At 41.0% G+C, this 13,244-nt stretch overlaps 1 protein-coding gene across 1 annotated transcript; it reads right to left on the bottom strand.

Moving 5' to 3' along the window:
- Positions 1–5,766: 5,766 nt before the first annotated feature.
- FIBIN (fin bud initiation factor homolog) lies at positions 5,767–12,664 on the bottom strand. Its single transcript, XM_012577739.5, has one exon. The coding sequence runs from the start codon at positions 10,522–10,524 to the stop codon at positions 9,901–9,903; it is 624 nt and encodes a 207-aa protein (XP_012433193.1). The 5' UTR covers positions 10,525–12,664; the 3' UTR covers positions 5,767–9,900.
- Positions 12,665–13,244: the final 580 nt, after the last annotated feature.

The raw sequence follows: 13,244 nt of genomic DNA on the forward strand, positions 1-13,244 counted from the left end.
AACATGTTCTGCTGCCCTGCCGCAGGTCTGTCCTCAGTGGGATGTTACAAACATTATATACCAGAAACTACCTGTGCTGTATTTACAATAATGTGCCAATATCTGTCATCTACGTTGAACAGTGTGTCCCCAGCCTAAACCAATAGAAAAATGCCAACACCACAGTGAAACATGGAGGGCATGAAGAAGGAGGAAAAGGACAAGACACACCCAATTTTCCTCCATGTTGTCCCATCTGAACCCCTAATCTAGAAACCTAAAATTTTACTTTTGCACCCGTGCCACACTTAATTATTACTCATATCAAACACTCAGAGCTTGTAATTCATCCTGTAAGATTGAAAACTCTTTTCCATGGACAGAGATCAGACACAGTGCCTCTCAGGGCTCTGTACTGGGGGGTTTCTGACCCCCTGCCAGGGTCCCAGGCCCTCCAGGGCAGACAGAGGGAAGCCCTGGATTCCCACACTCACCTGCAGTGCAGTACAACTGGTTTTGTGCATACAGACTTAAACACCTTTTATCCAAAACTGTGTTTATATCCAGACTAAATAGATTTTCTTTTATAAAAATATGTATAAAAATATGCATGTGTCTCTCCCTATATATTTGTATTTCTACCATACTGCAATTTTCCTTTGAACTGCAAAAATATTTATATTGCAAGACTGGCTGCAGTGTCCTTCTGAGATTTTTTGGACAAAGTTTTATTATGGATGGCTGAAAAGTTATGGCATGCTCTATGGTTAAAAAAAGAAAAAAACATTATTTCAACATGCCATAAACTTTTGCTATATCGTTTTTGGATAGTTCTCTGTTCAAGCTAGCAGTTTACCTGATAGTAATGAGTCACATTGCCTGACCCCTGGATAATGCTGAATTGTCCAGCACAAGGCATGGTACTCACATGCACATGAATTGAGGTATCTGAGCAATAGAAATGGTCAGATCAAATTATTCCACTCACATTGCCTGACCCCTGGATAATGCTGAATTGTCCAGCACAAGGCATGGTACTCACATGCACATGAATTGAGGTATCTGAGCAACAGAAATGGTCAGATCAAATTATTCCACTTATCCTGCAATGTATAAGGAATTGTGGAACAAAGCACTTTTCTCTGTGTACTAAGTCTAGTAGGCACTCCTGTAGGTATTTGCTTAAGAAAAGACCATGAGAATCAGAATTTGCTTTAGATGTTTAAGGCCAGCAGGAAGCTCCTCCAGCTCACTAAATGAGGGAAGCAGGAAAAATCTAAAGGTCTGGATATACATATTAAACCCCACAGTATTTAATTTCAAAGTTTCTCCATAAGGTATTTCATACATCCATTACATTCATCTATCCAGTAGTCCACACACTGGTTTTGTACACAAATTTCTCATCTTATGCAAATGGGTTGCCAAATAATTTTAGTATTATCCACATGCTTAGTGTTTAACCTAAACAAAGGCTGTTCTTTAATTTTAGCATGGTGGTTATAACTACCTGGATTTTGTATACAGACATTCTAGAAATATTTTTCTTCAAAATGTCAAAACAAGGGACTGGAAAATATATTAAACATTTACTGTCTCAATGTCTCAAAGGGAAGATTCATCACTTAATCTGAAGTCCTGTGTGAAGCTTGCCAGGTTTAAAGGGCTTCCAGTCATCTCCTATTTTACCATTCAGTTAAGAAATCTAAACTTGCTTCTAAGAGACTCTAAGGTAATAGAGAATCACATTTTTTATGGCAAGAAACTGAGGTGTGTTTATTGTCTGTCACAAATGTCACTTACCTGGTATTTGTTCATCTGATAACAGGTAACTTGGTAACACAAAATACACGTCAAGCTGTGAAGAGCCAATTTCATTTTGATTTGTCTCAACACTGATTGTCAGAGGCATGTGGAGGAGGAGTTGCACATGTGCCACTTGCAGGAGGCTGCTAAGATGGGAGTAAGCAAGTCTAGCTTTTCTTTCATACACAGAAGCTTCTCCTTTCAGTAGGATTTTTTCTGGTTTATACGAGTGGAGTGGTAAGAGTATTCGGGGTTAAGTTCTGCACAGAGGCCACGCAGCATGTCTTCACCGTCTGTTTCAATAAAGAATTTCACAACAACTAAATCTGTCACTACTTGTACTACAGTGCTTAAGTTTCCTAGGTGGGACCTGTGTGCCAGGTGATGGCCAGGCACATAGTCCTCTCTTTCTCAGCTGCACCACACAAGACACAACATCAAGTGTCTCTGACTGTCCCTGGCCTAATGGCAGTGAGGACACAAAATAATCAGATATAGAAGCCCTAACTCCATTAGTAGTGCAGTAGTGGAAAACAGGAAATCAGATGGTTGGTACTGGGAGTGGCACCTATTGGCTACGCAGAAACAATGCCTATAAATGGCTTCTTAAAGGATGGTTTGGTTCCTGATTCCAAGCAATATTAATTCCTCCCCTTAGGGTACTTCGGCAAAATCCGCAATAAGAGCTAGGGCCAAGAGAACGTTTTCCATCCAGTGAACACAGGATGATCTGCAATACACCCCTTCAATTTCAGAAAGCAAAAGATTATGGTTCATGCTATCCCCTATGTGCACTACCTTGTCCTGTCAGTTTATATAAACAAGCTAAATAGATTATTAGAAGTGGCAAATGATAGAATTTAAGTATTAAATAGCACATCCTTTTAGCTCCAACAAACAGAAACCGTGGCTCTACAGAACTGCATGGTCAGATTATCTGCTTGCCAGCCAAGGAAGAACATGTATTAGGATAGGACAGTAGTGTTGCACTTACATCGACGATGGGTTTGAAGTCCAAAAGACAGGAATCACCTCAACAGAAAGAGCAGTAGAAGAGTGGCCCAAAGAGGAAAATTCTTCTGGGTGGGCTTGGCTTACGTCACGGCTACCAAATTGGAGACTGCTACAAAACCCATTTATGGCAGTCATTGTAAATTTTGTAGTGTGTGTGCCTGCCTTTATTATGATTCAATGTTACAGTAGTTGTAACACTTTGTGCTGGAATTAAACATGGAGACTTGCCTAAAAGAGACATAATGTCAAGAAAAGGGGGGGACTTGACAGCTTGACAGAAAACAGACATTTTCAGTTCCTGTTGAAGTTGCTAAATAGAGCTTAAAGACTAACTAACAAAACAGATACAAGAAAGTAAAAGTAGACAAAAAGGGTGTTAAACATAACTGTAATCAGTAGATAAGCAGATAATGATGAACCATAGTGGCTTTTGTGGCAAAGCCATGTAACAAGATGAAACAGAGTAGGCCATAAGAGAAGTTCAAGGTGAGGTCATCTGCAACACTGGGGGCACTCAGTGAGTATGACAACCAGAGACCCCTTAGAAGACTCTGCAGGACCACAAAAGGACTCCCAGTAAGAGAAAGATGCATGCAAATCAGTTCTAGGAAAAGTGGTGTTTGTGTATTAGCAGGGAAGTACATTGTAATCAATACATATGATCATGATGGAATAACTTCTTGTAAAGTTTCATGACACACCTGTTTAGGGAGATATCTTCTGAGTGTGTTCAGCATGCTGTGAATAAAGAATGCCTTTCTTCCAATGCTTCAAATTGTGTTAGAAAGTTTGTTTTCTAGCTGAAATCACCCCTGGTATCACCCTTGCCTAAGTACAAAATGTCTAGTGCCTTTGGTTGCAAGGCTAGACTATATCACCTTGTATTCCAGTGTTGCAGCATATGTTACAGTCCAGATGGTACACAAAGTATTACCACACAGTATCAGAAGGCTTTAAGCATCCACCTATACAGAGTAACACCATACCTCTTCAGAAGGCTGCAGGTACCTGCCCGTCTTGTTCTTTAACCCAGCCTTTTATACTCGTCTTCTTACATGCATTGCCACCTGTGTGCCTCTGTTCCCTGTGTGGTTGCTCAGCACATCTGGGCACTCCATGGCTCATTGCTTCCAATGTTGCTCACCTCCTTTTCACAGCTGTACCCTTTGGGGATGAGGCTCAGACACAGCCCCACTCCCAACCACCACAAACTCTGTGCCTACATTCCAGCATGCCAGTGTCTGCAGAAAAACATTCGTCTGATGCTGTTACCTCACAAGTGATCAGCAAATACGCACCGTAAATGCAGAAAGCCCCGTGTACCCACCTTCCTTCAGGGCTGCACAGCACTGCCTGTGAAGGGCCGGTGAAGACACTGCCTGAATACCACTTCAGGCTCCTGGCAGGGAGTGGTGGTGGTGGTGTGTGGAAAGAAAAAAAGAACCTGGGCTTTAAAAAACCAGATGTAACCTACATCTGGTAGATTGGATGAAGAGGGCCTCTTGTTCATTCACTCTTTTTTCCTAGGGTTACTCTTCTGAAATTAGAGAGTATATGAGATATTATTTAAAGTCACAAACCTAATAGCATCCCAATTCATATGCAGATCCAGTTATGAATTATGAATTAGCTTGCAATTTTTTTGTACCTCTGTTTGAATCCTGAGTAAAAAGTGCACTACTTTATTACAAATCTCAGATGAAATGCATTAAATTAGAAACAAAACCATATTAAGAAAGGACAAAGCCTGCTACTAAGAAAAAATTAACTGCTCTTCATTAACCAAAAAGCTGTCCACACAGAAAGTGTAAAGGAAATAATTCTTAATCATTACCCCAAAAAAGGCATAACAAGGTCTTAGATAAATCCAGCTGAGAAACTAAAAGTCCACTGAATTGATTTTCATGGATTAAAAAGTAACACTAAACTAAAAATCATAGTCATGCTATTTTTGAGAAGAAATAACAAGTAGACAGAAAAAAAACATCTTGAAGTTTGGAGTGTGTCCAATTTTTTAGTGTAAATAATAGAATTTACACTATATACCAAATATATAATATCAAGCGATAAGTGTTAATAACAGTACATTTCTATTATAACACTAAAACTACTCTATGTTGGTAACTCCAGTCACAGGGAAAAATTTGCAGAGTGGAAAATATGATGCAAGTACATATCTTTTTTAGTCACCATGCTCTTCACAATATTTATATTATCCACTTCACTGGATAAGAATCTCTTCCCTAAACCAACCTTCTCCAATGACTTTCCTTCTCCACCCTACAAGAAGGTTTAGACATGAGCAATGGCTACTAAACAGACAGTTTCTAAGCACCTACAAAGGGAGTACACAGTCTAAGGAAGGTTGTCATCTGAGAAAACATGATAGTCTTGGCATTGTCATTTCTTATGAAAGAATGCTAATGACATGTTGGAGACTGCCAGCAGTACCTCCCCAAGGTAAGGTAGTTTTGAAGGAGGAATGGCTCTGTCCAAGCCACATCATTAAAAATGTAATGGTTATGGAGACCATATGTTTTCCTTGTTACAGATGTAGTCATTAAATTCTGCCTTTTCCAGTTATAAATTGATCTTGTAGGCAGGATGACAACTCAATGAAGAAAATAAAATAGGAAGTTTTAGTCTTTTTCTTACACATATGTTCTAGTAACAGCTTTTTAAAGAAGCATGTAGCACAGTCAGGGGTTTTTTTGCCAGTTTCACATAGTATAGGAATGAAATGCAGACCCACAAATTGAACAATGTTTTGCTAATTGCTCACAAAAAAAAAAAAAACCAAAAAAAAAAAAAACAACAAAAAAACCCCACTAGGTAATAAAAAACCAATTTCCCCTATGAATTGCAGTAAAAATACATTAAAAGACAGAAAAATTACCGACTTTGAATCCACATGCTTACTTCAGGAATGGTGGCTGTGAAATGCACTTCACTCACAACACTTCAGTGTTAGCTGAAAATTTCTTTAATAGTCACAAAATTGATATTCAAAAAGGATGAGCAAGAAACTGGTAAAGCAACATAAAGACCATGTAAATAAACAGCCACACCAACACTAATAGACACATCCAATAGAATTTCTCCACAAAATACACATTTCCTAGACAAGATTATAACCAGAGCTCTGTAGCTCACAAGGTTGTTTCTAGTGACTAAGCCAGGTATATTTTTTGCTAATGAGGTTTATGTCTTGCCAAACTGCATCTCAGTATGTGACAACCAATAGGAGCAATAATTTAGCTTCAGACAATTCATACACTCCAGCTTGGCACACATAAGGTTTTTTTAAAGGCTCACCAAGGTTTTGAAAGCTTCGCTTGACTTCTCTTTGTGTTGATGGTCCTGGGTAAGTCAACCTGTGAAACTGAAAACTGCAGTTTTGAAATCCAGTTTGCACACTCCCCTCTGAATTCCTATCCATTAATTTGGCACAAGGCAAGTACATTTTCCTTTCTCAAGCTTTTGTTAAGGGTTTTCTGCATACTCTGAGCTTCTTCTGTTCTGTGTATATCAGTGGATATGAGAATGCCCACATCAGAGCACTGCCTCCAAAAGTGAGCTTCCTGGAGAGAAGTGCAGGTGAGTTCCTTAGTGCCTTGCTTTGACTCTAATCATAGAACACTTTGAGTTGGAAGAGACCTTAAAGATCATCTCATTCCAATCCACCTGCCATGGGTAGAGACACTAGACCAGGTTGCTCAGAGCTCCATCTAGCCTGGCCTTGAAAACTTTCAAGGATGGAGCATCCACACCTTCTCTGGGTAGCCTGCTCCCCCTGATGAAAAGCTTAAGTATTAAGTGAGCTCTCTATGACTGTTCCAGCTGCAGCATTTTTTTATCCAGAAAATCATAGTTTGCTCTTCAGCACCATTAACTCTTTAATACATTCAGAAATAATACATGTTTTGAAAATCATAAAAAACTACAAAAAAACCCCACTGTCAGCTCAATTTTAGCTCGAACTTCTACATTCTGAAAAAGAAAAATGAATCTAATACCAATACAATATTTTAACATAACAGAAAGACATAATGGGGATGACTGCTGCTACAAATATCCTTTTAAAGTTCTCGGCTTAAAAATAATTACCAAATTTTCAATGATAGAAGAGCCTTTACTGTTTAAAATAAGCCGTATGAAGATCCAGATCCAGGGGATCTTCATACCTTCCAAACTAATAAGTTTTTTTCAGGTAAAAAGCAAAAGCAAGACATTTATAAGATTGCAAAGAATATTGCAATATAGTTTCCATAGTTTTTAAAGAAAAAAATTGCATTTAAAACTTTCAACTGGTGAATATCACTAAGCACTCAGTTCTTGCAGGCAGCTCTATAAAAACCACTTTATGTATCAGCTCTGACTCAGCTTTGATAAATTTTATCAAAATTTATATTTTGACAAATATATCAAAAATTATATATTTAACATATAAATTTGCTTGGTCAGCCAAAATGATGCAAATCAAACTCTAGTAGATTTAAATGTCCTAAAAGATTTTTGTATTGGCTTCATCAAATCGACATAAGATTGACTATTTGTATTAAATGTGTGAACATATACATAGACCAGACTCAGGTATCTTTATTTTCTCCTAGAAAGGACCATTTAAAGCCTTCAAAAATCAATGCTACTGAAACAAAAACAGAATATTGCCATATTTAAAATAAAAAAATGTTTATATTTTACTGAAACATGAAACATCAAGAATTCATATTTATCATATGAAACATTAGTGTGGATTGTAAAGTACCACAGTCTTGTTTCATTAGATTACAATTTACAGGGCATTGAGTGGAATGAGTTATACTGTAAATACTCACACATCTCCTGCTTTGAAATGTAAGCATTCTGCAAACATTTACTCTTTTGGTATGCTGCATACACTGGAATAGTTTCAGCTTGACCAAACATTTGCTACTGCAAATAGAATAGTCAAGCTTCTTAAAGGATATCCAAGAAGTTGTGCTTTACACTACTACTATTTTTCTATTAGGATTTGAATACTGTTCTCATATACCTAAAAAATAGCACAGTCATGCCATTTCTGTTTATTTATTGATGTTTACAATTCATGTAACAAATGACTCAAAGTGGGTAAAACACAGACTTAAATTTTCTTTAAGAAGCTTCTGGGCACAAATGGAACTGCATGACATCTTCGGGGGAGACTGGTCTCAGGCGCTTCTAGAGCTTGGTCCAGCCCAGAAATGCTATTATGTTTTGCTAAGATAGTGAGCACATAAGACTCAGTGACTCGGCTCACTCTTCTGTTGTGCCATCCGTCTCTAGTGGCAAGGAAAGCATCACAAATAAATGAATCTTTAAGAGCTAAAACTTGTCATATAGTTTCTAACTTGAGAACAGAAAAATAACACTGAGCGATTCCACCAGAGTCAACCAATATAAAATGTTTCCTTTTTTTTTCAGTAAATCTTTAAAGATACTGAGGACTTAAAAATGCAAAATGACATCTAAAGTATCTTGCCAGTAGGCTAAATTTCACTGCCTTCAGCAAAATGAGCTGTCTGGTTCCTTAAGCACCTACCTTCATGACTTTCCTGGTGCCTTCAGCACACTAGTCCAAGCTGACTTATGTTGACCAACTGTACTGCTGAGTAACTTACCTACTGAATGGTTTGCAGACTGAAGTATTACTAAATGGGAGCAGGGTTAACAAGAACACACCTCAGAAGTACATCAGCTTCTCTTCCATGAGTGCTTAAAAAGGCTTAAAAACTCAAAAAAGTCTGCCCCACAAGCCCTTTTGTATTGTTGCATTTCATGTAACCTCATGAGTCTGTAAATTTTTATTTGTTTTTACTAAAACACAAGTTATTTCACTTGGCAGGGGCTACAAGCTTTGAATGGTTTGCTGAAAAGGCACATTTCAAGAGAACGTTTTAAAATCAAGAGCGTTTTGGAAAGCAATAACAAAAATGTACTTTAACATTGTTTTCAAATATTTATTACAACAACCTATAAACTCTTTTCATCCCAAGAGGTGTTCTGCCTGCAGTATCTGTAACCTAATAGCCCCATTATCCAAAATTGTCAGTTAAATAGCAATGAGTCTAAAACCTCCACCCTCGTTCCCATCAGGCACTTTTGCTGTTGTCTAGGACCACAAAGTTACATTAATAACTTAGCTAGCAAAAGTACAAAGTCACCAACAGGAAAAGTCAATGTGCTTGCACACACAAAACCTTTTCGTCTTTTTTAGAAACATGCTCCTGGCTATCAAATATGGGATCCAAAACTCTAATCAGCACTAGGGCTCATTCTTTTTGCTATAAAAATTTCCACCAGCATTCTCAGGATCTGACATAAGCCTTTTTGGCTGCCTCCTAGGGTTATGATAGCTTAGAGTCACAGATAAGCAAGCCTGGAAGTACAAATCCTGCCACAATAGTTCCCATCTTTCCAAACACAAATGAAAATAACAGCTTTATGCAGTGGAAGGACATTTAAGGAGCATATAATACATATCATTAGAAATGAAGTTAATGGAGGGCCAGGGGTGTCATCCTAAAGGACTAACAACAAAAGCAATTTAAGTATTTGCTACACAGGAGTCTGGAACGAGCTGGCCAGCACCTCACTTCAGCTACACTTAGGGCAGGTGAGCCACAGCAGAACAGGTGATACAAAAACAAACAACAGGGAGTCACAGATGAGAAAGCTTATTTCATTTTGTGACCAAAGATGAATGATATAACAGAGGGTATATGGGATATTAACTTAAACATACCTCAAACCTCCTGGTTTATAGAACTGTGCTATTTGTTTAGAAGGTAAAATAAATAAGGTTTTTTTCCATGAAGAAGAATGTATTTTGGTTGAGTTACCATCCCTGGAAGCGTTCTAAAATGAGCAAATGTGGCACTTCTCAATATGGTTTAGTGGGCGTGGTGGTGTTCAGTCACTTGACGATCTCGGAGGTCTTTTCCGAGCTTCGTAATTCTAGGGTTTGTCCAAGGAGGTGCTCCTTCCAGGCGGACAGCAGGGTTGTGCATTCCGGGGGGCCGGCGGCAGGGCTCGGGGTGTCTAGAAGCCGGTGTTGGTCCGGGCTCGGCCGCTCCGCGCTCAGGCGCGGAGATAGTCGTTCTTGAGGCGGCTGAGGCGGGCGCCGTGGCTGCGCACCGTGAGGGCCAGCAAGTCGTACTTGTCACGCAGCCCGCTGGAGACGTGGCGGGTCTCGCGGAGCAGGGCGCGGGCGTGCAGCAGCAGCCCCAGGAAGCTGTCACTCAGACGGGACTCCTCCCGGCCGCCCTGCTCCTGGCCCTGGCGGAATTTGCCCTCCAGCTCGCTCAGGGATCGGTCCGAGCTGGAGTAGGCGTCGCTGATCTGGGCGGACTCGCGGCGCAGGTAGGCACCGTAGCTCTCCTCGCCGTCCAGGTCGTAGGAGATGCTCCTGCCGATGCCTTCCAGCACCCGGCCCGCGTCCTCCACCTGCCGCCCCAGCACCGTCAGCTCCTCGCGCAGGCTGAGCCCGCCGCCCGCCGCTACCGCGCCGCACTGCCGCTGCTCGCTCACCCGGAACACCAGCTGGCACCGCTCGGGGTCGTCGTTCTCCTCGTAGTCCCCATCAGGGACGAAGTAGTGGTGCAGGCTCCCGTTGGACATCTCCGGGTACAGCGGCCCCTCGAAGTACCCGCGGCAGACGCTGCAGAGCCAGCACAGCCACGCCAGGCGCAGAGGGAGCGGCATGCTGCGGCCGACGCGCAGCCTAAGGCCGCCCGTGCCGCATGGGGCTGCCCGCTGTCGGCTTCGGCTGCGCTGCGGACCGCCCGGACCGAGCACGGCAGCGCGGCCGGAGAGCTGGCGGCGCTCTGGGGCCGGCCGCGCCGCCCTTAAGAGGCGCAGCCCCGCCGAGGGGGAAGCGGCTCCGCGCCAGGCAGGGCCGGGCCGCCCCCGCCCCGGCCGCAGGCCCCGCGAGCACCGCCCCGCAGGGCTGTGACACGGGGAGGCAGGGACACAACCTCTCTCTTCTCGATAGAAAACCCCCTACTTACCACAGCTTACTCAGCTCTTCTCGTTAGAAATTACTGCTTTGCTAACAGCTTGATCTGTACAGCGGCTCAAACACGCGCCCTGGGACAGAGGGACTTCTCAAAGTTGCTCAGGCCACATAGTTTGTCATTGATAAAAAACTTGGATGGAAAAAAGATGCAGGATCAAGTATAAAGTATAAAACAATAAACCTTGATAGGGTAAGATAGGAAAATGAAACACAAAATTTGCTCCTAAACAAGATGTCTGATGCGTTCAAGGAAAACCCCACTACAGTGCATCCTATGGGGCAGACTTCATAAGAAGTTTTTCATGAAACAATAGTTTGAGTGAATCTAGTAGCAGAATTGTGGTACAGTTGAATCATGCATGTAACTTTTAGAAATCTGTCGTTACCACTTTTGAGTTGTTAAATTAAGGAGAGATCACAAAAAGAAAGGGTCTGTAATGTTATCAACTCCTTTCACATCATTTTTCCTTGTTCATTGAAAAAATCACCACCTAGTAAAGACTATACCAAATCCTGAAGTCATCCAGAGTTAAAACTCCTGCTGCTGTTTGTGGGAGATTTGCATGCAACAGTATTTATGTTGTCTCTATAAAGTAAGTAAGTACTTTAACTATCATCTTTACACTTTTTGCATGTTGTAAATAACTATGGTGCTTACAGTTAATTTAGATGGGGAAATAAGCCAGACACTTGAGATGTATCTCTGCTTTTTTTTCACCATTATTCTGGGCATTGTAGATTAAAGGCTTACGGGGCTCAGGGGCCTTTGTGTCTACCATTTCTTATGCTGCCATCATTTTAGACACCTATAATTCAAAAGCAGTCTCAAGCCCTTTCCCTCATATCAGCTTCTTCCTGTAATCACAAGTTATCCTGTCTCTGGGCACATGTGAAACAAATAGCTGCTTTAGAGACCACCTGCTCATCTCAATTTCAAGAGTACTGAGCTCCACAAGCTGCTCCCGTCTTTGCTGACTGTTGTTTGAGGGAAGGCACCTATTCCCATGTGTCTGGTAGGTTCCTGGAAGCTCAGTGATGGACTTAACTACATAGCCAGACCCTTTAATGTAAGACACATAGTTACTGAGTGCAAGCTGTCACTTCCATGTAGCCTTTAATACTCCATGGTAACCTGGGATATCAGTGTGCCTGGGTGTTGACTTCAGAGCCTACTGAAACACTTCACATAAACGCAGACAGTCATACGACTAACACCAAGAGACAAAAGCAAAAAATCAACCAACCAGTCAGATAATCAACAAAAAACTAACCAGAGACAGCATGAGCAATCACTGAAGCCTTCACTCACTGAATTGATTTAAAATAGTCTCTGCAAGTTCTGGAGTCATTTGAGATCACAAACACCTCAAGATGAGAAATATTTACAGTGTCTAGGTAGCTTCTCCTTCCAGGCAACTTTCTGTTGAGAAGCCCGGCTAGACAAGTCATTGTAACAAAAACACTCAAATCATTTGGAAACATTCAAAATTTGTAATTAAGTTCACAAAACACTCATATAAATAGGTTGAATTAGGCTAAGGTACTCTGCTTCAGCTTTCTATAAAATGTTTAAAGCTTATTCAGCTGAGGCTGTTTGGTATTTGTCCTCAGTCTCTGTTAGCCAACAGGGGCTCCTTGAAACAATTCTATTCCCAGGGTGCTCCTGTTTCACCTAATGTTTTTTTTTTTTTTTTTTTTTTATTCTTGTTCTTTGCCAATCATAGTACATTGTCTCCATCCATTTCTACCCAGGCTGGTATTACTGACAGGCAGCTGATTTGGCTGGTACTTGGGTTCTACTGGACTCCCCTTTTGATATCTCCTCATGGAAGTACTGCACCATAAATCACCCAGCTATAGCTTTGTCAGCATGGTTATGCTTTCACCAGTGCCACAGAGAGTAAAAAAAAAAAAAAAAACAAACAAAAAAACCCCTAGCCTTCTCTCTTTGTATATTTAGAGACTAAGAGATATATGCTCTTCCCTGCTGCAGCTGCTGCCTGCCAATGCTGTTTTCAATTGGGCACACATTATCCAGGTTTAATTTAAATTTTATATCCAAATAGTCTCACCCCAATAGAAAGCAGACTTGGAATGTCTATTTTTGAAGGAAATCTGCAATTTGGGATCTGCAGTCTTAGTGACTCAGTGGGCATAGGTTTGATAAAAACTGGAACTTGAAAGATACACCACAGCCTGATACAAGGCAATACGTATTACAGGTCAGGATTACAAGGCAACAGAATTCTAAGTTTTAACTGAAAAGCATCAAATGGTGAAAAATATGAGGGCTCACACTGACAGAACAGGACTGTGAATGAGTAGCCACTATTCATTCAAAAAATCACACCTAAAAGACAAAAGTCTCAAGACTGCAATGAGATAATCTAATGTGAATACCCTTAAA

The sequence above is a fragment of the Taeniopygia guttata genome, chromosome 5 (genome assembly GCF_048771995.1).
Source record: "Taeniopygia guttata chromosome 5, bTaeGut7.mat, whole genome shotgun sequence".
NCBI classification, from domain to species: Eukaryota; Metazoa; Chordata; class Aves; order Passeriformes; family Estrildidae; genus Taeniopygia; species Taeniopygia guttata.

Bases quoted from the DNA above. Each gene is read 5' to 3' on its own strand.
- FIBIN (XM_012577739.5), bottom strand. From the start codon at position 10,524: ATGCCGCTCCCTCTGCGCCTGGCGTGGCTGTGCTGGCTCTGCAGCGTC.